Source organism: Rhamphochromis sp. 'chilingali' (genome assembly GCF_963969265.1).
Source record: "Rhamphochromis sp. 'chilingali' genome assembly, chromosome: 16".
Lineage (NCBI taxonomy): Eukaryota > Metazoa > Chordata > Actinopteri > Cichliformes > Cichlidae > Rhamphochromis > Rhamphochromis sp. 'chilingali'.
The window spans coordinates 27,564,219-27,591,255 of NC_137943.1; the positions used below are offsets into that span (position 1 = coordinate 27,564,219).

The 27,037-nt window shown below is 40.7% G+C and overlaps 2 protein-coding genes across 5 annotated transcripts; both read left to right on the plus strand.

Annotated features, from left to right (window-relative positions):
* The first annotated feature begins 247 nt into the window (after window positions 1-247).
* Window positions 248-16,452, plus strand: LOC308412919 (uncharacterized protein). 4 transcript variants are annotated; one of them, XR_013974640.1, is made up of 5 exons: window positions 248-1,043; window positions 4,957-5,544; window positions 11,405-12,160; window positions 12,649-13,564; window positions 14,100-14,230. XR_013974640.1 is itself a non-coding variant. In XM_080907613.1 (5 exons), the coding sequence occupies exons 1-5, from the start codon at window positions 806-808 to the stop codon at window positions 14,393-14,395; spliced, it is 2,010 nt and encodes a 669-aa protein (XP_080763739.1). In that variant the 5' UTR covers window positions 248-805; the 3' UTR covers window positions 14,396-16,452. The 4 variants fall into 4 exon arrangements, 3 of the variants coding, with proteins under 3 accessions (XP_080763739.1, XP_080763738.1, XP_080763737.1); XM_080907613.1 differs by having other exon boundaries at window positions 12,649-12,780; window positions 14,100-16,452; XM_080907612.1 differs by having other exon boundaries at window positions 12,649-13,469; window positions 14,100-14,234.
* A 1,986-nt stretch (window positions 16,453-18,438) lies between these two features.
* On the plus strand, window positions 18,439-23,804 carry LOC308383390 (uncharacterized protein). Its single transcript, XM_080861315.1, has 4 exons — window positions 18,439-18,789; window positions 19,030-19,094; window positions 21,051-21,144; window positions 21,236-23,804. Exons 1-4 carry the CDS (start codon window positions 18,582-18,584, stop codon window positions 22,300-22,302), a joined length of 1,434 nt encoding a protein of 477 aa, XP_080717441.1. The 5' UTR covers window positions 18,439-18,581; the 3' UTR covers window positions 22,303-23,804.
* Window positions 23,805-27,037: the final 3,233 nt, after the last annotated feature.

Consider the following 27,037-nt stretch of genomic DNA (forward strand, 5'->3'; position numbering starts at 1 on the left):
TTCTGTCTCCAACCTGAGCTGTCTCTCTGATATATTCATTTCTAATCGTCTCCATTCTGGTTACTCGAAACAAAAATTTAAAAATCTTCAACTGAATATGTACACGTCCTGCACATATAAATTTTACTCTCAGGTGTTCCTAAAACTTAGCAGCTCTCCATTGTGTTGGTGCATAGAACTGGTGGGAATTTAAAATAATCCCTGACTCTGGTTACAACACTTTTAGATGAACATACTGTAATTAATCCAGATTCAAATGTTATGAAAGTGTATGATTTCTTTTGTCGTGTTGCACTTTATAGATGGTCCCTGCAACCTCCTCTCACAGCTGCTGTGTGTGTTGTATTGATGTGACTGGAAACATTGGAAACTTCTCATAAGTAAATGCTTGAAGAGTAAAGCGATATGGTCCCTTTAAGATAAAACCTGAAAATAGCATGTTTTCTCTAGATTCTCGTAAACTTCCTACTTTAGTCTTTTGAAGACTTTTTGTTTTTGGTTTAACAAAAAAAGGTCCAGCAGCCCCAGAAGTGCGGTGACAATATGCGTTGCGCTCTTCTTCGCGTTTTTACGGTATGTGTGTCATCACTTCCGTAAAACGAGAAAGTGTTTATCTCTTTGTACTCATTAAAAACCAACATCAGGCTAACCAAATGCCTGCAGGCTGGGAAGAGCCAGCGGCTCCCGCATCGGCCTGCTTCGCTTAGACGCGGCCGTTAACTCACCTCCCTGACGTGGGACCCACCGAGCCGCTTCTCTGGCTTTAAAGTTCAGCCCTCCTTCACTCCTTGGTCGGTTCACGATAATGTTGAGCAGCGTTGCTCTGCGCTCCCAGATCGCCTCCGTGATTGATGCCTTGTCCAAAGCAGCCGTGGCAGAAATCGCCAAAGTTGTGGAGGATGGCATGGTGGTGCTGCGGCTGGAAATGTGCCAGCGTGAAAACGAGATCAAGAAGCTGAAGAGCAACATCGAGCTCCTGCACGGCGAGCTGAGAGTAACCCAGCAGGCGGTGACCCTGAGACCCGACCACCACGGGAGAGATGGTGAGCTGGACCCGAGCTAAACCACACCTCAACACCCTGTAGCTGCCGTGCTAACCTGGCACCTCTTTGCTGAGGGGTGCCAACTTACTGGTACACTGATGCAAGGTTTGTCAGGGACGAAAATGCACAAATCTCAGTTTTCAAACTTTTATAAAGGGGTTGTGTAAAGGTAGAGAAATACTTTATTAAATTCTAGAGAAAAAAATAATAATTTAAGAACAAATGTTTATGTTGCCACGTTGTGAAAAATCCCCCAGCACAAGGCTTTGGCTTTTATTTGCTCTGCAATAATATGGGAAATCGTTCCAGTGGTCATTTTGGATCATTTATCTTTTGGCTGCAGGACATGAGGACCAAAATAGGTCTTTTTAATGAGCTGGCGTGTTTGCAGTTATATAGTGTAAAGAAAAGAATGTAAGCATTACAAAATTGTTTCTCTTCTTTGCGATAAGATATTAGCAGAAGTTACTTAGAAATAGATTTTTGTCCAGATGCCATGTGGACCTTTTCTGGGGACAGATATGAAACACACAAATCTATTTTCTCACTTTGTTGTAGATCTTTGAGTGATTCGTTTCATTTTGAAGAACATTTGGTACAAATATTTGGTTTGTTTCATGAGTCTCTCCCGCCTGCTCACATAGGTCAGAATAAACAGTATTACTTACACGGGCATGAGTTCAGTGCAGCAGTTGTGCTTACTGTATTTATTGCTTAACTGCCATTAAAAACAAGAAAGAACATATTTTAGAAATCTGTCAAAAACAAGTTTAAAACAAAAAATGACTGAATTCACATTTGATTACTCACACTGGAGCTGGCACACTGGACTCCTTTGAGAAGTCGGAAATTAATCAAACAGTTAACCAGTAAAATTAATATTATTTTTTGTTTGTGAATGCAAGTAAATAACAGTAATTTGTCATCTTACTTTAAAAAAGTAATAGTATTGTCTGTTTTTTTTTTTTTTTTTTTTTTTTTTTGTAAAATCAAATTGAAAAGTTATTGGATGTCAACAATAGTTATATTAAAAGTATCACTTCAATAAAAGAGCTCGTGGATATGGTGGGTTAACCATTACAGATTGATTTTGGTAATTACTGTTAATTTAGGGCAGCTGTGGCATAAATCTTATATTGGATGGTCGTCTAAAAATGTATTAAGCGCTGTAGCTTTCCAAAATGTACAAGAAGTCGAGATAGTGGTGCTTTTACATATTACTAATATTCACATATTTAGTGAGCTGTACAGCTCATGGATTTGTGGCATAGGAGATAAAGCAGGTTGTCCGCTAATTGCAGGGTGGGTGGTTGAATCCTTGGCTCCTCCAATGAATCCATCAGAGTGAGGGATGGTTTGAAAGCTCTCAGTCAATGGGCAATATTAAACAAATATGTAGGGCTGCTGTCTTGCATTTGCGCAGTATCTCTAAAATTAGAAACATCCAGTCTCAGAGTGATGCTGAAAAACTAGTTCATGCATTTATTACTTCTAGGCTGGGCTATTGTAATTCATTATTATCAGGCTGTCCTAAAAACTCAGTTAATCCAAAAGGCTGCAGTGAGAGTACTGACAGGGACTAGAAAAAGAGAGCGTGTTCCTCTCACACTGGCCTCTCTTTGTTGGCTTCCTGTTAAATCCAGAATCTAATTTTACAATAATTCTCCTCACGTACAACATCGGTTCAGTTCAATTTGATTTATATAGTGCAAAACACAACAACAGTCAAAGGTGCTTTATATTGTAAGATAAAGACACTAATCAAACAACCCGCTTTGAGCGAGCACTTGGCGACAGTGGAAAGGAAAAACTCCCTTTTAAAGAGGAAAAAACCTCCAGCAGAATGTCCTCAGGGAAGGTCGGCCATCTGCCAGGACCAGCAGGGGTTGTCTGAATAATCAGGCCCTGTCTTATCTTAAAGACCCCAATAGAGCAATTGTCTCTCGGATTCCTGGCTTACTTGTGATTCCTAGGATGTTTAAAAGTAAAATTGGAAGCATCCTCTGTGGAACCAGCTCTTATTTTTAAGATTACATTTCAACTTTTCCTTTATGGTAAACCGTAGAGTTAGGGCTGGATCAGTTAACCCCGAATCCTCCCTTAGTTATACTACAATAGGCCAAAGTTGAGTATTTGTTCTTCATCCATCCATCCATCCTCATCCGCTTTATTCGAGGCCGGGTCGCGGGGGCAGCAGCCTAAGCAAAGAGGCCCAGACCTCCCTCTCCCCAGCCACCTCCTCCAGCTTATCCGGGGGAACACCAAGACGTTCCCAGGCCAGCCGAGAGATATAATCTCTCCAGCGTGTCCTGGGTCTGCCCCGGGGCCTCCTCCCGGTGGGACATGCCTGGAACACCTCACCCAGGAGGCGCCCAGGGGGCATCCTTGTCAGATGCCCGAACCACCTTAGCTGGCTCCTTTCGATGTGGAGCAGCAGCGGCTCCACTCTGAGCCCCTCCCAGATGGCCGAACTTCTCACCCTATCTCTAAGGGAGAGGCCAGCCACCCTTCGGAGGAAGCTCATTTCTGCCGCTTGTATCCGCGATCTCGTTCTTTCGGTTACTACCCACAGCTCGTGGCCATAGGTGAGGGTAGGGACGTAGATCGACCGGTAAATTGAGAGCTTCGCTTTTACACTCAGCTCCCTCTTCACCACGATGGACCGGTGCAGCATCTGCATTACTGCAGCTGCAGCCCCAATCCGTCTGTCGATCTCCGGCTCCCTTCTCCCATCACTCGCGAACAAGACCCCGAGATACTTTAACTCCTCCACTTGGGGCAGGAACTCATCCCCGACCCGGAGTGGGCACTCCACCCTTTTCCGGCTGAGAACCATGGCCTCAGATATGGAGGTGCTGATCCTCATTCCCGCTGCTTCACACTCGGCTGCGAACCGTTCCAGTGCGAGCTGGAGGCCCTCACCCGATGAAGCCAACAGAAGTATTTGTTCTTCACTCACCTATTTTCACTCACTATGTGTGGTTATGGGAGACTGCCCCGCCCCACCGAGCCTGTTTCTACCAGAAATTCTTCCTTACAGGGGATCATTTCATTGTTTGGGTTTTCTGTCAATTGCTGTAGATTCTTTACCTTACAATATCAAGCGCCTTGAGGCGACTGTTGTTGTGATTTGGTACATAAATAGAATTAAATGAGGTTTGTAGTAAAAAGCATGTTTAATGCTCGTTTAGAGTATGAAAGCACTATGTAAGTACCTGCCAAATTTAGGTAGTGAAACACGATCATTAGAGGATTGATTAGATTCTTGAACAAAATCCGAAAGGGCATATTTACATTTACTCCAAGATCTCATTAGTTACACGTCATTCACAAGAATAACTTCTGGTTTGTTGAGGCGGATCACATAACACTTTTAGCTCTGCTATTTATGAGGTCCAAAATAAATCTGTGCACCTTGTGAAAAGTTTTAAACTCACGCATGGTGCATAGTGTTTGGAGATATTGCCATGTAACAGTTTTGCAAGTTTTACCAAGGACCTGATTTCAAAACTTGAATAATGTGAAACTAAAGTGGTGCGTGCAGAGTCCATACTCTGCCACGACCAATGTTCTGTTTTTCAAACTTTTAGAACGTAATAACAGACCAAAGTTTAACAAGTTCTTCCTTTGCCACTGCTTCACCTCTCCATTAAACTTCATGAAATGCAGATCAAAAGTTGTGTAAACACAAAATCAGATGAACAAATGGCATTCAACTAATGTCTATCTTGACTCTCATCTTGGGGAAGAATTAAAGTTACAACTCTTTAATGTATGTTATTGGTTTGTTTCTGTCATTTTACATATCTCACCATCATCCTGGGGAAATTACTTCCTCCGGCTTCTAATTGTTTTGGAATTAAGTTAGTGATGGTTTAATTCAGTTATAACATGCATGTTTATCTTTCTGCAGAAAGCCAGGGTGGTGCTGGTGATGTGAAGAACTCTCTTGAAAATGTGCATGCTGATGATGGACCCGCCACTCTGTCTGTACCTGAAGTGAAGGTCAAATGTGAACCTGTGGAGGAGGAAAATCAACAGGCCAGCAGACAGTCCGACAAACCAGGAGAAGAGCTGCCTCTGTATGAAAGTGGACAGTGGAGATCGACGACACAAAATGAGACTGGACATAACAGCTCTCATTATTTACGTTTAGGACAGAACTCCCTGTCGTGTCTTCCCGAATCGTCTTTGGACAGTGGGCTGGCCGTGTCCTGCAGCAGCTCTGGTGGATTTCAGCAGAACCACTTTGGTCGTGGGTTACTGGGTTATAGTCTGTACCGCAATGCGTACAACACGGCACGGAGGAGGACGGTAAAGAGGCTGATGTTTAAGAAAGGCTTTATCTGTCCGTACTGCGGCAAATGTTTCGAGCGCGCGGGGCATCTCGAGCGGCATAAAAGGATTCACACTGGTGAGAAGCCATACCGCTGCGAGATTTGTGGGAGGCGGTTCAATCAGAAATGCAGCCTCAAGGAGCACACAAAGATTCACAGAAGATGTAAGTAAAATGCTTCCTACTATGAGGTTTTTGGTTTGTTGCTTTAAGTTGGATTGTAACCAGCTCTCATCAGTGAAACACTTGGACAGTTAAAGCTTGTGGAAATGAAGGCAGTGTTCATCTTCAATGCTTTCAAGCACTCAACAACTGAACAAGCAAACTATTCTGAGGGTGCAAGTATAGACACATGACTCCTTTCTTTTTTTGCTGATATATGCCTATGCTCCTATGAGCAAGCTATTGCAGTATTAAAAAAAGGGAGGGTTCAGCAGCCCCAACTATATGCTTCATCAAAGAGGAAATATTTAAGAAGAGAAGAAGAGGGGCCTGAAAGCTGAAGGATCTGCCTCCTATTCTACTTTTTAATCCCTAAGAACCAGAAACGTGCTCTGTTGGGGTGATATCGTATTATAAGGTCTTTAAGATTATATTGGGCCTGATTCTTCAAGACCTTGCATGTGAGAAGAGTATGTATAATGTTAAATGGTGATTATGAGACAGAGTTTTTCAGCTATTTTACAGAGTAACATGAAAGTATTGTAAGTAGGATAACAAATAACTTTTTCCTGAGAGTAATGAGGTAATGTTTTAGGAAAGCCTGTAAATGAATTACTATAGTTGAGCATAGAAGTTTTTCAGCATCACTTTGAGACAGGGTGTTTCTAATTTTAGAGATATTTCTTGAATGCAGGAACACAGTCCAATCATGATAGGTGTCGTAGATAAATAAATACTAAAAATTGATCGTTTTAGCCTATTGCTAGGTGGTTCCTAAGCAACAGGACATGCCCGAATAAGTCTTTGTGGATCTAAATGAGATGTTATTGTGAACTTAAAACTTTTAAAAGGTGTTATAGGTGCATAGATGAGAATAATTGATCATTTATACCTACCTAACTATTGTTTGGTGGTTGCTAGGCAACATGATGGCATGATATACTTGATAGAGAGATAAACTTTGTTCATGCTGAAAGCACTTTGCTTGTTGCACTTTGCTGTGAAGCTGACAGCTGCTCACCTGCTCACCTGCTGACATTCCAGGTTCTGGTTGCCTTGGTAACTCTCTAAGATTGTATGCCAGTCAACAGTTTCCTGTACTCTCATTGGTCCTGTACTCTCATTGGTCCCGTACTCTCATGTTGGAGTCCTGCCCCACTCATAGTCACTTGAAGTCACCAAATGTCATTCATGTTTTCTCCTCACTTTTATCTTCCATGTTGCTTCCATCTTTAGATGTACCTGTCCTCCACGTTTGGTTGCTCAACTCACGATTGTTTAAGCATAGTTGGAGACAAAGAAACAAACAGATTTTGTATAAGAACAATATGTCGACCAATTAGCTTTTCAGAAGCGACCAAAATGGTTAGTGCAGAAAGCTCGTTTAGATGATTTGAGACACAAAGACAAACACAAAAGCTTCTTATTATAGTTTTTCAGGAGCATCAACCACAGTCACAAACTCTGTCCTAGGCAACGGCTCTGTCAGATTAAGCCATTGTTCTGAAGAACTACAAACTGATTGACAGCTCTCCCTACTGGTGGCAGGTTTGGCAAAACAAAAAAGAAATAAATATGACCCTTACATTTAGCGCCATATTTATCATAAAGGTTTGAGCTATTTTCACACAGGAACTTCATACAACGCTAAAAGGGAACCTGTCACAAAATGGTTCGAAGCTGCCTGTTCTCACTTCTAACGCAACAGGAAATCTGCTTCAGAAGGTTTCTTACTAGCAGAAGTACTGTTGATTTTTAGGTGATAATGCCATTCAGGTATGGGACCAAAACTTACTCGAGTGTGACTTCACGTTGACAGATGAAAGACCGTTTGTCTACATCCTCGCATGCAGCTCGTTTTGTACAAAGACTAAAAAGGTTCAGGGTGAAAGCAGCCCTGGACCCAGTTAACTCATTCACTGCCAGCCATTGGCAGTGAATGAGTTAAACCCATTGACTCATTCACTGCAATTGACGGCTATAGACGTCAATGGCAGTGAATGAGTTAAGCTGCTCCTCTGCTTTTCTAACAGTCTGAACATGAGCAGAGAAAAAGTTGTGAAAACATCTGTCGTACATGCTCAAATATTTCAGTAACTGCACAATCATTGTCACTCTCAGAAGGGCCAAAAGACTTTGTGTTACACTTGGCAGTTTTGAGGTCTCCAGTAGTTTGGAGGTACATGTAAATCAGGGTGTTGCTGCATAATGGTGTGTGCACTCAGGCAGTATCCTCCTCTGTTATCGTACTGAAGGAGGTCAGGACCGGTGGCTGTTTGGTTGGTGGGGAATTACTACATTGCTCAACGATTCTTCAGCAGGGCAGGATTAGGGAGGTTCACGGATTTGTGGAGGATCAAACTTGGATGCCTGGGGTCATTGGCTCTCTGCCAGCGTACAGTATTATAGATTTTACTTATAAGAATGAATGAAAGATTAAAGACACATTTAAAATTATATGTAATTTATATGAAACATATAGAAGCAGTAATTTTATCTTTTAATTTGAAGGTTCATGTCACTCACATGACACGTTAGTAGCTAGTTGTACGCTGTGGTGTGTTATTTTTATCTTCTGTCTCTGAGTCTTGGTTCACAGTTTGAAGTCAGTAAGCACAGGAAAAATTATGTGGGTTAGGTGTGATGACAGTGAGTGAGTGGAGGGGAAGGTGACTTAAAAGGGTCTCAGTGAACAGCAGAGTCCCCCTTCCTGCCTTGTAGAGCCAATTTCTAGCTTTGTGCTACCCAGAGCAAGACCACCGGGCTCTGTACAAGATCCACCGGATATTAGTTACCGAGGTTGAAACCCAGTTCATGCATGTAACGTGACACTATTGAATTGTTCAGTGCCCTTTGAACCTTTAGGCAATTAACCAATTTTCAGCTTATTTTCTGCTGATCTTAGCAGAGCATAGCAAGCAACACCAAGGACAAAAATGACCCTCTGTGTTTGCAGACAGATGAAACAATAAATCATTTCAGGGGTTCCCTCAAAGTATTTAGCATAGTTGGTAAGCCACCATAACTTTGTGTTCGAGTGTGGCGTCAAATCCAAACCGTTTCCAGATGTCTTCATAGACGACATCATGATTATTGTCAAGCAGGGGTCGCAAGTTTCCTTCCCTGCGGGTGTTTAAAGGAAAGAATTTCTAAAGCTTAAACTACTTGTGTTTTAAACAGCTTAAAGCTTTAACTGCTGATGGTAAAGAAGCAGGAGCATTATTTTCCATACCAACTGATCACTTTTGGTCTCAATTGTTGTTATTATTAACAATAAAAAATGAGTTTTTTGACATTTAACTTAGGGGTGAGCAGAATATTCCTTTCATCCAATAAATAAACAAATTCAAAATGATTAATTTTAATTGCAGTTTCTACACTCAGTTGCTCTGTGGCTGCCAGTGGGGCTCGCTCTGCAGTTTTATACCATTTCTGTAGTGTGAGGTTGAAACCTGCTAACCCCGTGAATATACCAAACATGGCTGCATGTTCTGGCTCTGAAGCCTCTGGAGCTAATTGCACCCACTCAAAATGATGATTACAGTTCCACCAGATGTGCTGCTGTGTGATTCAGAAGCATTGTAGGAGTGACTTGAGGTCTCAGTGCTGCTTAAAATGGAGCCGGGTCTATTTTTGATGAAGACGCCTCAAGTTGCACAGAGCAGATTAGGGAGGCGAGAATCTGGTCAGTTTTCAATATCAACGAACCCCCACCCACAAGACTAAACACTTCATTTCTGGTGTGAACTGACACCCTGAGAAGCGCTGAACAAAAAACTGGAGGTCACAAAACTCCACAGACATACACCTGACTCAAGTTTGAGAACATGTACCAGTTTAATCTTTGGTTTTGTTTGTTTTTTTTTTTTTTTTTTTTTTTTTTTGCCTCAATAATGACTAAAAGACTTTTGAATAATGAAATTTGCTTATTTTTGATGAACTTATCCATTAATTAAATAACTGGAACACTACAGTAGACTTCATAGCAGACCTTAGTCCAACCACCAGAACTGAAGAAGCTTCTCGGATGAGAGGTGAAACGTCTTCAAGCAACTTAAAGAAGTCCAGACGCTTTTCTTTCCAAGCTCCTTAGACCACCATTTTCATTCACACCTCTGAAATTGCAGTGATAGTGAGCTGAGTGTTTTCAGGCGTCATTTTCCCAGCAATGTTTTCTCCAGTTCCTCCTGGAGGTCCTGAGGTGTCCACAGGCCAAATTCTGGCCAAAAACATCTGTGTCATTTATATTCAGTCTGGACAGGAAACCTATATTTAATATTAATTTTTCCACATTCTTGGAGGGTCTTTAAGTGTGCTTTAAATGAAATCTAGTCTTTAATTCAGATGAGGCTGGCACCATTAAAAAAATATTTCCTCCACTTAGTGTTTCCAATTAACCTATCCCCACTAACTGCATGTCTTTGGACTGTGGGAGGAAGCCGGAGAACCCACGCAAACACAGGGAGAATATGCAAACTCCACATAGAAAGACCCTGGCCTGATGGTGGAATTGAACTCAGGACCTTCTTGCTGTGAGGCAACAGTGCTAACCACGGTGTCACCCGATTTAAATCATATTTTAAAACAAATTAGTTATAGTTAAAAGCAATTTGGCATAAAGCCCACCACTGAAAATGCTGAAACAATGCACTCAAAAAAATATCTATCTTTGGATGAACACAATTTAATCATGGCACCTTTTTCCACGTGATTTAATCAAGTACAGTAACCCATTTTAGACCATGTCAAACCAACACATTTGGCATCTGGTGGTTTTATGTAATCAGATTACGTTGGATCACCGTAGCATACTTGCATTGACTTGAAGTGATTGATTTCAGTATGTAGAGTGAAATTTGTTTTAATTCATTCTACACAAGTTAAAAACTTTAGGAAAACACAATGAAATCTTGTTGTTGGAACAACTACTTTGTTAATCAAGGCAATTACTGCTAGTCGTGCTTAATGAACCAATATAGGGGTTGATGATTTCGTAGAGACAAACAACCATTTGCACTTACATTCATGGGTAATTTAGTATCGCCAATTTCCTAGCAAAACTAGGAAAGCTATGATTACAAAGCTTGATGCAGAATTTTCTGCACTGTTTTGTCCCTGACAGGTTAAACCACAATAAATAGCGATAGCATACACGTGGTGTGGGTGTAGTTGTCTGCCTCTTAAAACTCCAGCGATTTCCCTGCAGTTTGACATCTAATGTGATCTTGTGAATGTCGTGAGTCCAGGCAACGAACCACTCTTACTAGATTGTATCATGTCATCTTAACAAGTACAAATTAAGTTGCTGAATTTCATGCAGATGCTACATGATTTAATTACGTTCACCATAGAAACATGAAATTATTTAGTTCAAATTACAAGCTTGAATCTTGCACATGTAACAACCACCCAATTTCATTTGTTTGAGTGTGGGGAAGGTACTGACTGGAACTTGGAGCAGTGGCACTGATGATTTGACAGAAGGGTCGTAGTTGGTTTGTGGAGGTCTTGGGGAGATGGTGGACTGACTGACTTGTAAATTGTAAATGGTCTGGCACTTTAATATAGTGCTTCTCTAGTCTATTTAAGAACTCAGTGTGGTTTCTTGTTACAAGCCTCATTCACCTATTTGCATATATTCATGCAAGAGCCTTTTTTTTTTTTTTTTTTTTTTTTTTTTTTTTGTCTAAGCACCTTTTTACCCAACATTGAATCAACGGGGTCAAATATCTATAGATACTTTGACAACTGGATTGGAGGAGTAGTGATTGAATATAAGATTATCCATTCTGAAACCAGAATAAACTCGTCAATGTTTAAAAGGTGAATTACCTTATTTTTCCTCCTCTCTCTGCTTAAACAGGTATTCAGTCAGGACCTGTTGAGATCCAAGTGGCTGAGCAGAAACTGATTCCTGAGGTGAATCCACCTATTGATGCGCATCGCCCTGAAGAAGCGATCGTTGAAGATGCTCTACCTAAGAGTGAGGACATTCTGCCAACACCTGTACAGGTTAAATCTGAGCCTGCAGAGAAGACTATCACACCGCCACCGCTCTTTCACGGGGGAAACGAGCAGACAAGAGAAGGAGTTGAAACCCTCGGCGACACCTTCGCAGCGTTTGAGAGAGACAGCCAGCAGTGGATGCCCAGACTACAAAACAACCCTGAGATGGGCAGTACAGAATTTCTTAGCAGCTCGGAGCAAAACATGCCATCGTTCCCCGGGATGGCTCAGTTACTCTCTCCACCAGCTGAAGCTTCTTGTAGCACCTTCTCTTTCCCAGGAAAACCGTACGGCGAACTCAAAAACAGCATTATCTCCCAAACGCCCTTTGGATCCTCAGACCCTCTTATGATCTCACAAGAAGGAGGCTTACACGGTATGACAGAGACCTTGATGAATCATGTGCATCAGAGGAGAAGCAGATCTTTTCAGGTAATCAAACCAAAGAAGTGCTTCATCTGCTCGTACTGCGGCAAGACCTTCGAGCGAGCCGGACACCTTGAAAGGCATTTGCGAATTCATACCGGCGAGAAGCCGTACGGCTGCCACATCTGTGGGAGGTGCTTCAATCAGAAGAGTAGCCTCAAAGGCCACATGAAGACACACAGAAATGGTAAGGAAGGGGCAAAAGTATCGAACTTCTCTATAACATTATAGATGATTGGAAAAAAGCAGGTACACGTTTTGGTAGCTGGAATAGTGCATTTTTGTTAAAGCTTAAAAACTCGTACTTTTTTCCTAATGAGACACACAGGTTTCACAACATGGTAAGAAATTTATTTCTGAAGAAATTCATTAGGAAAAACAGCAAATTAACAGTATAATTCATTTAGTTTTGGTCATGATAAATATTATAAGTTTATCAATGCTGAAACCAGGAGTCAACTGTGATACAGCTTCCTGTGGAGCGGTTCGTGGCAGCCCGGCGAAAGCCGTGAATAGTTTTTTTTTGGTTTGCTGATCATATTTCTATATCCCCATTAAATGTGTATTTTCCACTTTATGGGATCCATATGTGAAAACAACCAGCACTATTGTGTATAAAATTTGTTGGCTAACACTATCTGCTAATTAACGTCTGTTCTTGTTTTTTCTGGAAAGGAGAAAACCCAGATGTGCTGGAGCCCCAGCACATGATGTTTACACTTCCTGATAACCAACTGTTGCAGAACTTGGCAGAATCTAAGAATGGACTACCACCTTTTGAGGAACCCTTACCAGGCCCCACATACGGTGAGACGGCCAGGGAGGAAACTGTTATGGTAAAGCTGGAGCCTAATGGAGAGAATTTTCAGGCTGTAGGTCAGGTAGGGACTGATAATGGCACGGCAGCACCAGATCAAAGTCAGCTGTGGACGTCTGGGCTTGAGAAGAGCAGCGATGCCCCTGAACAAACTGTCTGTGTACTTCTACAAGATGTCAAGTATCACCTCAGTCCTGCTGCCGGAGCCGCGAGTGAGCAGCAGGGATATACGTCGCCGATCAAGGATCTGCCTTTTCTAGACAAAGAAAATGAAGAAATGATGCTCAGTGACCAGTATTCTGTCTTAGGCATGCAACCCAGCAGCTCTGATATAACTCTCACACCTGAGCCACACAATCAGCATATCATACACAAGGTGGCTGTGAGTGATTACAACACAGCGAATGACCGGACTCCTGAAGTGAGTGTTTTTGGATTTAACATGAACTCGTCAACTGACCGTGAGGGAAACTGCGGCGAGGAGTCTGCCACGCAAAACTGCTTCATATGCTCGAACTGTGGCCAAAGCTTTGATAGCTTCGATATATTTCAGAGACACCAGTGTGAGAAAATCACAGAGCAGCCTTTCAGCTGTGAGATCTGTGGAAAGAGTTTTAACCAGATGAGCATCCTGAAACTGCATCTTAAACTGCATGTGGACTGAAATATACAAAAATATGTAAGCATAGCACACAAGTACAGTTATTCATATTATTTATATAAACACTTGTAGTAAAACTCTCAAAGGCTGAATCTGAAGAACAAAATCTTGAGGTAGGTTTTTTTTTTTTTTTTCAAGCACAAAAATGACTGATCCATCTGACTTCTGTGATATTTTTAAGTGCTCACAGAAATGTTTTCCTGGTGCTTCGAACCACTTCATCTGTTTTTGAATTGATTGAGGAGTGTAATTGCTCTGCAACACAACTGCTCTTTACTTGCTCTGTATTGTTCTGTGCTGGGCTCTTGAGTGCCTTTCACAATAGTGTAATTAATATGAGGAGAGAAACAAAGTTGAGAGTATGGAAGTGTGATGCATTCACTTGACAAGAACAAAAATACACCTGTTTTTTTTTTCTGAATTACAATAATTATCTTGGAAATCCAAAGAAAAACTTGAGATCTTAAAATCGTAAAAGAGGAGAGAGTCTTTGAGTCATATAGTTGATAACAGTACAAACTGTTTGCTGTATATTCAAGTGTTTTTCTGGGATCTCTTAAACATCAACATACAAAAATAGCAGTATCTCCCAAAGTTTTAAATGTGAGCAAAAGTAAATCCATCCATCCATCTTCTTCTGCTTATCAGGTGCCAGATCATGGGGGCGGCAGCCTAAGCAGAGAAGCCCAGACCTCCCTCTCCCCAGCTATCTCCTCCAGCTTGTCTGGGGGAACACCAAGGCGTTCCCAGGCCAGCCGAGAGATATATTCTCTCCAGTGTGTCCTGGGTCTGCCCCGGGGCCTCCTCCCGGTGGGACATGCCCTGAACACCTCGCCCAGGAGGCGCCCAGGAGGCATCCTTGTCAGATGCCCGAATCACCTCAACTGGCTCCTTTCCATGTGGAGGAGCAGCGGCTCTACTCTGAGCCCCTCCCAGATGGCTGAAATTCTCACCCGAGAGGACAGCCACCCTTCATAGGAAGCTCATTTCTAACTGTGTAACACTAAGTGGGGAGTCAGGAATTATCATTACTACTCAAGAAATCAAGCTTTCGTGTTCTTTTGAGATCTTACGTGAAATATGTTTCTTTGGTTGGCACAAACAACTCATTTTTAGCATTTATGCACCTGCAACACTTATTTTCATAAAGGTGAATTATATAAGCCTAGAAAACCACCTTTTAATGGGCTAAAATTACCGATTTTAGCATCTAAACAAAATCTGGTGCCTGAGTTAACCAGCAGCACAGACAGAACAAACAGTGCTGCATGTGCATGGACTGGTCTCACTGATTCAGAAAAACAGGAGCGTTTTTGCACAAATGAATCCATTATGTCTCTGTAGGTGAGAAACATTAGAAGCTGTCAGATGTTCTTGTCTGTAAACGGAGCATTTACTCAGACTTGTCATTCGTTTATGTGTTACTAACTTTTTTTTTTTTTTTTTTAAGTAACAGGCCAAAAACAAATGTTTGATATTTGCAAGCTACTAACTAAAAGCTTTTTCTGTTATTTAAGTGCAGAACTTCAATTTTAAAAAAAAATCTAAACTACTCAAAGACATTTATTTTGTGTCAAAAGTACTTTATTTTATTATAGTAGCCAGTACAGTCCTGTAATCAACCATTACCTCAACCCATATGACATATTAATAGAATTTTAAAGGGCACTGCTTCTTATGTGTCCTTTTACATTTGAATTACATTTTTAAAAGATAGAGAAAATAGTTACAAACATAGATTTCATTTCTCATTATCACATATCAATTCGAAAATATTTGATTGTTTTTATTGGTACAAGTGTATGCATTATTTTAACACATTACATTGAAATTTAGCGTTCTGCTTTTTTATTTGCTGTTCCATACTATAGCATATATAACGAAGCAAGTATACTGGACCAGTTTTTCTAAACTTTGGTTGAGACATCATGCCAATGCTGTTAAAGTAAAATAATTTAATTTTGCATCAGTAAAATAGATTTTAAGATATGGGCTGGTGTGTAGTTCACCCACACAGAGTTTAACTGTTGTAGAAGTTACTGTAAGGTAAGTTTTAAATTTAGTCGAAGACATTCAAATAGTTGCTTTGCAGCATTTTATTTCTGTCCTCTTATGGGCTGCGCACTGAACCTCAAATCACAGTATCTTCTAAAGTTACATGAAATTTGCGCTTGCACTGTAGTGCCACATTCTGCAAGTTTGGTCTTAAACAAGACAAATTACAGCTGGATAGTCTTTAACTTTCCAGTCGAGCCAAGATTTCAATTATGTGACATTTTCCACTAACCAAAAAAAATTTCCTTGAAGAAATTAAAGGATGAGTGTTAATGATGAAGAATCAAAGAGAAGGTTGTGCATTAAATACCTCATTTACATCTATGGTGACTATCAAGAATTTCAAATGGTCAAAGACTTTGAAGTTTCTCTTTGTTTGTTTGACTACCTATACCTACCCATGATGATATTTATTGTGTGAAATGTATTTTTATTTATGACCTGGGTCAAAGACATAATCCAGAAACTAGTTACTAAAGCAGTGTTGAGTATTTTATATAGACAACAGTGTCCTGAATTGTCAGATGGACTTAAAGAGGCCATTAAAATAGCACCGACCAAGCCAACAGAGAGACTGTCTGAGGCAGGTGTCACAAAACTATTTCTTGTATCATATGAGTGCTTCTGGTTTTTTTTTTTTTTTTTTTTCCATGGAAATGAAATTCCTAACCTGCCACTGCAGTGTCGATGCCTCTCAAACGTGCATCACAAAGTAAACCTCTTATAATTTCCCCCCTTCCTTATATGAAGTGTTTTCTGTTTACTTTAGTACAGAGGTTTATTACACAAGGCTGCTGATCAACAATTGCTGAAACCCAAGGCCGTTGTGGAAAGATTTAAATTCACTTTGTACATGAAGTTGGATTACATATTCAAGGATACGTAATATGTGAATAACAAAATATAATTTTCTTTATTTGTATTTTCTAATAAATGGAAAATTCTGTGTTTGAGTTGTGGATTCTTTTCGTATTGATCAGTCTAAGTAATTGCTAAATGTTAAATCTTTCAAATGCTGATTTCTTCCTTCTCTCCATTCTGTTACATCTCCTACCTTCCTCCTAGTCTTCCAGTTTTTCCATATTCTTGGAAAAAATGTAAAACTGGGACCCTGTAGGGATCCTTGAAGGAGCCTAACTTACACAAAATGTATAAGTTCTAAAATCACAGATGGGACCTTTGACATTACGTTTTTTTTCTTTTTTTTTTTTTCAGTTACTAAGATGCTAACTCACTAGTTTATAATTTTTAGGATCCCTGGATACGTCTGTTACAGTAACTGCATATTCTAAAGTGGGCCAGTGTGTGACTTGGGAAGATGAATGGCTGATGAGCAAAGCCTGTGAGTTAGTTGAGGCAGACATCACATCGCACCAAGTCTATTTAAGTGTAAAGAATCTTTCTCTCTGACATCTCATGCCAGCATCCACCCTTAGTTCTGGAGGACATTTGACTCATCACTATGCAGTTTCTATGTGTAGCATGTTTGTGGGGAGTAATAAGCTTAGTAATAAGTAATAAGAGAGTAATTAAATTCAGTTGTGTATTTGAGATTAAAATGAGAAGATTTAAAACATGGGCGATGTTACCGTGACTACCATGATCTGTTTGTAAAACCCTGATCTTGAACCCCAATAACGGCATTTTGGTTGTTGCCATGTTGTGTTTCTTAAGATCCTGCCGTGGGCACATTTGGATGAATAGGTGGAGTTTTTAGTTATCACATTAAGGCTTGTGAGATACTGTTATGAAGGGAGTTATTACTTCTAGAGACAATCAACTGTGGCACCAAGCCATAAACATTTTAAATTTTGCTTGCCACAAGTGCCCTGTGACAATGCGCACGTGTTTCTTTTGGTTCTTCGAAGTTGGTGTCTGCTTCATTCTGAGTCGAGGGCAGTGGTAAAGGCACAATTCCACAATGTCTTTAAACTGACAGTGAAAGATGGTCTCAATGAAAGTTGGTATTAATTGTGACGCACCACGAGTGGCTGGATTTAGCTTTCTCAAATCTGTTTTGTGTGTTTCAAACTTTTTTGTAAACAGCACACTGGGTGCTGGCAGCTAAGAACAAGAAACTGAGGATACAGTTCACACAGGCTCACCAAAACTGTACAATATGAGGGATGAGTCTTGATTTCTGTTGCAACAATCAGATTTTAGGGTCACAATCTGAGGAAAAATCGGGGTTCGGAGTGCTGCTGGTGGTGTAGCAGTGTGGTCGATCTTTCCTTGGCACAGTTCGGGCACCTTGGTACCAATTGAGCTTTCTTTAAACACCACAGTCTATCTGAGTGTTGTTGCTTGCTCATCCCTTTATGACCACAGTGCACCCATCTACCGATGGCTGCTTCCAGAAGGATAACACACCCGTCAAAAATATGTTAAGGGTTTAGTCTAGAGGTATGATTGGTCTGGTACTCATTTGTACCAAGAGATCTATTTCACAGGTTCTTCTTACACAGAAAAAAGGTCTCCAAACAAATTCATATAAAAGCAAATGAACTAGATTAAGGTATCCACGTATGTTTTCTTGTATTTTCTAAATTTTTTACTGATGTCCTGGAGTCCCAAAGAGAAGGTCTGTTGTTCCATTTGCACACATTTCCTGAACTTTCTTTATTCAAACATTTTTTCTATCTTTCTTTAGTTTTTACTACTACTGCAATTAGTATTTGTAAGTACAATCTGACTTGTTTTTTGAGACCATGTGGCATATTTCCCAATAAAATACAACAAGAATCTAAACTAATCTTTGAGCTGGTTATTGACCTTTATCTCATTTCCTAACCCACAATTTCCTTTCTACGTGCAGTTTTAGCTCAAATTTAACACCCATGGGTGATGACTCAGAAGGATGAAGGCCTCGTACCTGTTATTCCACCGCGCCTCTATTCGTGTATTTATGGTAAAGCCCTCCGCCACACGGAAGAAAGGTTTCAGCTAGCATGATGCTCACAGGGATGTAAAAATTTTCTACTGCGTCGCTTCTTTTCACATTTTTTAAACCACTACTTGGAAGCACTTACTAATTCTTCTAATTTACCTGGCATATATTACTTTGAATGAGTCAACATGGCGACGTGCATTCCCTTTCAAACACAGTTATCCTCAATAATGGAGGTTCTGGTGAAGGCAGCAGTGGCAGAGATATCCAAACTAGTCGATGACAAATGTGCGTTTCTGCATCTTGAAATATCCCGAAAGCAGAGCGAGAACGAGATGCTGAAGAGGAAACTGCTGGTGATGGAGAGCAAAAATGCGCAGCTGCAGCGAGGATTCGGTAAGATTTCCATCACTGTTTGTGCCAACTGACAACTCAGTGTGTTGTGCATCTAAATGTAGAAGTAGAACCAAACGCAGGAAGAATTTGATTTAAAAAGCCACCGCTGGTGTGTTTTATGTTAACCTCTGCTTATTTTTGTAAATGAATTTCGAGGTATTTTACTCCCCCTCCAAATAATATCTACTTTTCCTCTGCCCGAGCTTTCAAATTGAGATTTTTCTTCCCTTCTGCAACCAGAAAACTACATGGACAGAGGAACTGATGTGGGTAGCAACTGTCCGCACCCTGCAAGAGATATGAAGGTCTGTGTTTACTACATGCTCTAATAATTGTTGCCTTTTGGACAACATTTGCTCTTTTAAAAAAAACCCCAAACAAAACAAACTTTTTTGTTTTTAGAGAAGTCATACATAAAATGAATATGTTGCTGCAAGTTTCAATGTTTACACAGTTTAAAAACATACCAGCTACATGGAAAAAGTAACTCCGCTTAATTTAGATGTTTTAAAAGGGAGACCTGGCCTTTAAACAACCATGAAGTGACATCTAAGGGATAACTTTGTAACAGCAAGAATGGTGATTGAAGGATAAAAAATGTTTTGAAGAAAAGTCAACAAACTGTTAATTTTATTCCTTGTTAAATTAAAGTTATTTCAATAATCCTTCAAAATAGCACCTGTAGGTCTTTCATGGTGGTTACGATGGGGTAAGATTTGCATCTCGAGTTATTTTGTTACCCCCTCTGTGTCACACACCTAGACTTAAAATCAGGTCCAGGTTAGGCGTCTGCGATTTGAGCTTCCTTTAACAGTGACAGCTGAAAGCTGTGAGGTTTGTGCTCTGCTGTTCTCTTTGCTGTTGAAGTTTGTGGTTGTCATCAAGACAATATCTGAAGATTGTGTTCATTTAAAAATAAATAAATAAACAAATAAAACAAGAAAACGTGTATTGCCTGTGAGCATGGGAATTCAAACATATCCCCAAATGATATGAGATAAAATCCCCCACACGTGGAAGGTCAGTTCAACCCAGGGGCAGATTGACTGATGCAACAAGAAGTCTTGCAAAAAACTTGAGCATTTGTTCATTTATTCTTTAGCTGTTAGTGTCAAAGTGTTAGCATCAGAAAAATAAAGAAACAGTAGAGCTGTATGGCTGGAGTAACAGTAGACATGTTTGGTGCAGACAAAAGATGAGAAAAACTGTTCACCATCTGTGAAGTTTAGTGGTGGAAGTGTTGTGGTTTTGCGCTGTTTCGCTGCCTCTGCAGAAGGTTCCTTATAGTCATTTATTTACTTGTGAGTTCTACTTCATATTAAAAACTGCTTAGATATAATGTGAGGTCATCTGTTGAGTTTGCATTGAGGGGATTCTCAAAAATCTTTCATGTTAGAGTGATCAGAAATTTTCACACCCAGACTGATGAACACTTCCGAAAAGCCTACAAAAAGTTACAGTGTTTGGACGTGGATATAAGATGTGTAGTTTTGTACACCAGTACAGTGGATTTTAGATCAAACAATCGAGATGTGGTGAAAGCGCAGACTTTCAGCCTTTAATTGAAGGGGTTTAACAAAACTGTTACATTAACCTTTCAGGAATTATGGGCATTTTTATGCACAGTTCCCCATAATCAGAGGCTCAGAAGGACCTCACTGTATTTCTGCTAGGCCTTCACACACCAGTTAAAGTAATTGCTGTTGCTGTTTTTGTACTGTAAATGATTGAAATGGTAACTTTATCTTAAAGCGTCATCTTTATTTTGTTTTCCAAAAGAATTAAAAGTTTGCCTTTCTAAACAAAAAAAATCCAGAAACTTTTAGTGGTTGTATATATTTTTTCACAAATTGTAAAAGAAAAATGGGGGGAAAAATGGGCAGCTGACACTGGTGATAAACTAGTTCAAAAAGTGGATCAAAAACCTGTGTGTTAATCTAATAGTGTCAGTTATATGATAAATGTCACCTCGCTGCGGAAATGTCACCTCTTAATCTTATAGTTTTGGTTTCATTGCTGAGGCTTTGTTTGTGTGACACCACTCCCATAGGTGTTTCTATTTATGGCAGGTAGCTGTGTTATGAAAAGGGTGGATTAATAATTAGTAAGTTGTTTGTAGAGGGGAAAACAAAGCTAAAAGAAGTGAAATATAAAACTTAATTTGGCAGATTCTGGTGTTGCAATCTCTATATTATTAACATATATCTTAGAAGTTCTCAAGTTGAAAAACAAATAAGGTAATCCATGCCCTTTTTGTGTAGTTTCCTGAGATTGAAGATGCAACTGTTTCCTTCACAATTAAAGAAGAAAGTCCAGATGAGGCTCTATGGATCAGTGATTCTGCTGGACCAATTGGTGAGTTGAAGACCTAGGTTTTGTGCAAGAATTAAACCTTAATTGAACTTCACACCCTTACCTGAAGTCTCCTAACACCTGTCACCTGCAGGTTCTGCTGTTCAGTACCCTAACGCTGCTAGTGCTCCAGAGAACCAGCAGTTTGAAGAGGGCCACCAGTTAACCCATCCAGAGGTTGCCAGACAGAAGCCATCAGAGTTCAGTGACTCGTTTAACTCTGCCCAGCGTGCAGTAGACATCAGTAGCCTTCAGTTCACAGTGAAGACAGAGAAGGAAGAAGATCGACTGGCATTCAGACAGGATGGGTGCCAGCACAATGTGGGGAAGCAGACGCAACTTGCTGCTGAATTTTCATTGGATGAAAGGGAGAATCAAATTTGGTCGTCCATAATTGAAGGTAATGACATTGACACTGGGTTCCCTGACTTCTCTAGTGTAGTAGAGGAGTATTCCAACACGTACCCGGACCATTCAGATCCAAATGTAGCTTCTAACCTGAGCAAGTCGACTAACGTCCAGCAGTTGCCTTCTCAGAGGCTTTGCAATGGGATTTACAACAGCGAATATCAGAAGGACGTTCCACAGTCGTCAGATTTCCAGCCTAGGTCGCAGGCTCCGTTATTGCAGCAAGACAAGCAGAAGGAACTAATTTACCCGCAGAGAAACGCGTCACACTCCACTCACCTGAGCCAGCTAGAGGAAGACCCTGAGAGGGAGACCGCAACTCGAGACGGACCAGTTGTAACTCAGTCGCACAACACGTTCACACCGAGCAGCTTTAACCCTCACAGCCTACACAAACCCCTCTCTGGGACGGCCCGATGCTACGGGTGCTCGCAGTGCGGAAAGTCGTTCAGCCGCCTCCACCAGTTCAAGCTGCACCAGCAGAGCCACAAGAGAAAGCGAGCGTTTTGGTGCACGGTGTGCGGGAAGAGTTTCCAGTGCTCGTCGCACCTCAGCATACACCACCGGACTCACACGGGAGAGAAGCCGTACGGTTGCGGACAGTGCGGGAAGAGGTTCACGCAGCAGAGCAGCCTGAGGGTTCACCAGCGGACGCACAGCGGGGAACGACCATACAGCTGCTCACAGTGCGGGAAAACCTTCATCCTCATGCATCATTTAAAGCGACACCGAATCATTCACACCTACAGCTGAGGTGGTGCGAGTGGTCGAGGTGAAAGACGACGGTCTGAGAATCAAATATTCAGTGGACGGCAGCTTTTTTTTCCAGTGGGATTTTTTTTTAACCATATGGCATTACTGAACAACTTTGTATATTAATGCATATTTTACTATGCAAAATCCATCTGGATATCAACATGTTTGCTTCTTTTTAAGTACTTAAAATGATCAAAATGTGAAACTGAACTGCACCCTCGTTCACACGTTTGTGAAACCCTTCCAAAGCTAGAAATCCAAAAAAATGGAAAAGGAAAACCAAGCTCTTAAATGGTAAATGGCCTGTATTTGTATAGCGCTTTACTAGTCCCTAAGGATCCCAAAGCGCTTTACACAACCAGTCATCCACCCATCCAATCACACACTGGTGATGGCAAGCTACATTGTAGCCACAGCCACCCTGGGGCGCACTGACAGAGGCGAGGCTGCCGAACACTGGTGCCACCGGGCCCTCTGACCACCACCAAGCAACGGGTGAAGTGTCTTGCCCAAGGACACAACGACCGAGACTGTCCAAGCTGGGGCTCGAATCGGCAACCTTCCGATTACAAGGCGAACTCCCAACTGTTGAGCCACGATCGCCACCAAGCTCTTAAATGGCTGAGTCATCATCTAAAACCACGTGGCTTTGCTCTTACAGTTACCTGCATAAGTGCAGATCTGCTCTGACTTCCTGTTTGTTTTTGCTTCTCATGTCGAACTGGGGTTCGTGTCATCTCAGTACTGAAACCTTACAAGCACAAGATGCTCATTACCCCCATTCACTCTGACAAAGGTTTTTCATTCAAATTCATTCAAACTTTTCTCAGGTTTGTGCTTTAATGTCAGACGTTCGAAGCCTGCCTGACTCGTCCTCTCTGTTAGATTTTCCATGAAACTCTTCCCATAAACCCTTTGCTCTTTGTTATGCTTTATATTAAAACTGTTATCAAAACCAACAGATGCATTTTTTTGCTGTTATACTCACATGAAAGAATTAAATTCAGACCTTTAGATGGATGAAGGGATAGAGGGTTTTGTCAGTGTTTCTGGTTTTGGACGTCACACTTTTTCAACGACAAACTTCGAGCTCTTGGGTGCAGCTACTCGCGTAGTAAAAATGAATGTCATGTTGTGGTTTGTACTCACAGTTATGTGACTATAACTCACAGGTACACACTTCTGTTTGCTCCACTTCACGTGCCCGGCCGTGGAGCGCTGGCTGTTCTGAAAACTCTGACTGCGAGGTTAATTAGCTATGCGAGACAGCTGTGCCTCTCCTCAGCTGGCAGTGCTCCCATCACACCGCTCCAGCTCTCCTTCATACACCTGAACCAGGAAACCACTCCCTGCTGACACAGAGTTCCTCAAACTACTTGCCTGAGTTCACTATCATTCAAAATTAGGCTGCAAATATTATTTTAATCCATTAACTTTCAAAAGATATATGACTGATTAATGTTATTTAACTCTTGTCACGTTGACCATTAAGTAATTCACCATTTTGTGAGTCATTAACAATAGAAACGGATACAAGCTGAATTTTAGCATTAGTAAAACCTTTGGGGATTTTTCCCTTAAAACAAAAAGGTTAAAACCACAGCTTTAACTTTTTGTCTTGAACAACAATGGTCCAAAAACCAATTACGTGAAAGACACGAAAAAAAACAAGCCTTTGATTTTAAGATTTGATTTTGTAACACAAACAAGATATTTAATAGGAACATTTTATAATTAATTTACTCGGTCAGCAATCAGATGATGCTCAGATTATAGCATCCTACTGTAATCCACCAAATTTCTGTCTGCTTCTCTGCAAACTACAAGACTTCAGCAATAGTCATGGCAACTAATTTTAAACCTTATCTAGATTAAATTTTATTTTACCTAACAAACACCCACCGACATGTGAAAATGACCCTTTTTTTTTAGCATTTATACACTTATCATTTTATATAAGCATCATAGCATTTTAATTGCACGACAATTAAACGTCTCTATTATTGTGGCCTCTTTAACTTAGGCATAAAGCGCCTTGAGGCGACTGTTGGGATCTGGCGTTACATAAATCAATAACCTGATTTATATCTACAAAACTCGCCTGCCGACCACCGAACAACAGACTGAAATTGCAGACAGACACTACTGCAGCATGCCATGCACTCATCAGATTTGCAGTCAGTCCATTAGATGAGATGTCAGCAGAGGGCGTTGTAACTCATCCAGGGTGACTGTGCAAAAAGGGAACTATGCTGCTGCCTGAACAGGAACAGGGAGTTCACACTTTGATGTTTATTACAGGAACTAACAGCAACCACCTGCCTGTGAACTTCATGTATTTTACAGCCTCTTACATAAACTGCTCTCAGGACAGTCCTGCGACAGGCACATCAGCCTCTAGAGCACTTGTCTCTGTCTCTTTGCGTTATTCCACCTCTTCATGCTTTGTGTTCTTCACTCGCTGTTTTCTCTTGGACTGTCAGGCTCTCAAAGAGGAGAAACCCTGTAACACTGAGACAGTAGATTGAGTCGTACACAGGCTGTAACAGGCCTGAGATCATTTGGATAAAACTGCTTCCTGTAGTTTATAAGATAAGCCTTTTGGATTGTAATGCCAGCTCACTTGGTTTATACTGAAATCTCTAAACAGCAGTGGATTACTGCGAAATTTACTTCTATGGTTTCCAGACAACAGATCCATGAAATAACACATTCATTCTTAGAAAAATAATGCTGGCATACCTGAAATACTATTTTATTTTTTTTTATTTGCTTTCATCGAGTCAATATCCCAATTTTACTACCAAATATGGCCGTACTCTGGGTTTGTTCTATTAATAAATGTTGGAAATATAACATGCTAAAGAATGATTATTATGCTATAATGTTAAATATTAACCTTGGTTAACATGGACTTTTCAATATCATCATCATCAACAGATCAACACTGTGACGTCAGTCTTCTGTGTAAGGTGACCTTGAGTGTTTTGAAAGGCGCCTAAAATAAAATGTATTATCATTATTGTTATTACTTCTCTATCCCGTTTTCAAGGCTCCAGACTCTTGGCCTTGTTCAAAACCTGTCAGAGTTTTTGGTAAGAGCACGTGCACAGAACTAATATGGAAAATCTTGTTGGTTAAATTTAAAGTTTATCTTTGTGGGCAGGATTAAATACACAGTTTTAATGTGGCTTTTTATTGGGAGGTTGTAAAGTACAACAAAAAACTGCCCGGGTGCAGTGTGCCCCGGTAGATGGCGTGTGAAAAACACTTCCTTTTTCTTCTACATTATCTTTCGAGAACAGCTGTCATATTTGTGAGACTTTTTTGATGTAAGTGGAGGAAGTTTTCAAAGGCTTATTTGTCCAATAATGGGCCATTTTAATACAACCCCTCAGTTTATCCTCTGTGTAAAACATCCTGTTTTAGCTCACTTCACCTACCTTTGAGCCAACTTTCTGTCAGCTGGATGCCTCTCACAAGGATTAAACAGTAGGTGGGCGGGGCTTCTGTGTTCTTAGTTTTATAGCTGCGATGACAGTAATCGTGTCCCCTCTAAATAATAACACACAGAGCTGAAGCGGAAATGTCTAAACCTTTGTCTCTTAACTAATAACTTGCACACATGCGGACACTTTATTTGTGTGTGCGTTTTCGACTATTGTTCAGCTGTTTGTCTTGTGTAAATATCTGATCATGACTGCAACTCAATGCATTTCAACATCTAAGTTAAACTGGTGACAGAGTTTACAGAAAATAGGTCTGAAAAAGAGAACAAATCTAGTGAACTTCACTTCTCTAGGTTAAAATGCTTTGTTGAGGCCAGAGGTCAGAGGAGAATGGCCAGACTGCTTCGAGTACATTCAGAGATCAGAGGTGCGATCTATTCCTATGGCCTTATTAGTAATCCTGTATATATTTCCACTCACATTTCAGCAGAATCTGTCTTCTGTCTTTTACCTCAGCTGCAAGTTGTAGAACGTGTTATCTGTGGCGATTCAAAGCTTATATATAAAGTGTGTTCAAGTCAAATAGTGCAGATCAGTACCTTTAACTTTCTTGTTCGAAGGAGGAACCAGAAGTGAAAATATGTCAACCGCTTTGCGTTCAACATATTTTTATGAACAGCAAGCAAATTACTCACAGTACACTGAGGACTCACAAAGGTTTATGTGCGTACTTTTCCATAAATCTAGCCTTCACACCCACAGGATGATTCTTTGTTTCTGTGTATTTATTCAGCACATTTTGTGCAGACACCTGATCGCCCTCTTTTGGATGCTGGATTACAGACAGCTTGTAAAATTCTCACAACCTTGTTTGGCTATAAACAGCAGTGCCTGAGCGTCATGGAATTTTTTTTCTTTTCATGGGAGGAGGAAGGGAGCAAATGGCAGTGGGTGATATTTGGGTAAGAAAGTGACCAGAGGTGGCATGCAGAGTAGAAAATGCATGGGAAAGTTAGGGGAGGCTGTCAGTGATAAGAAAGGAGGATAAGGACTGCAGATAAAATGAGAAACAAACTGAGTACCTACTAAATTCTTACTCAGGGAAGCTTACGCTGAGCTAGCAGGTTGTGCTTTAATTGAAGGTTTTCTTCTAACAGGCTCCTTTATGTGTGGACACAGTTTGGATTTCTTCACCTTTTTTGGTCCAACAGTATTTTTCTTTGTCCTTTAGGTGAAGCCGAATATTAAAAATAACATTAAAAATTTAGGAGTTATTTAAATTA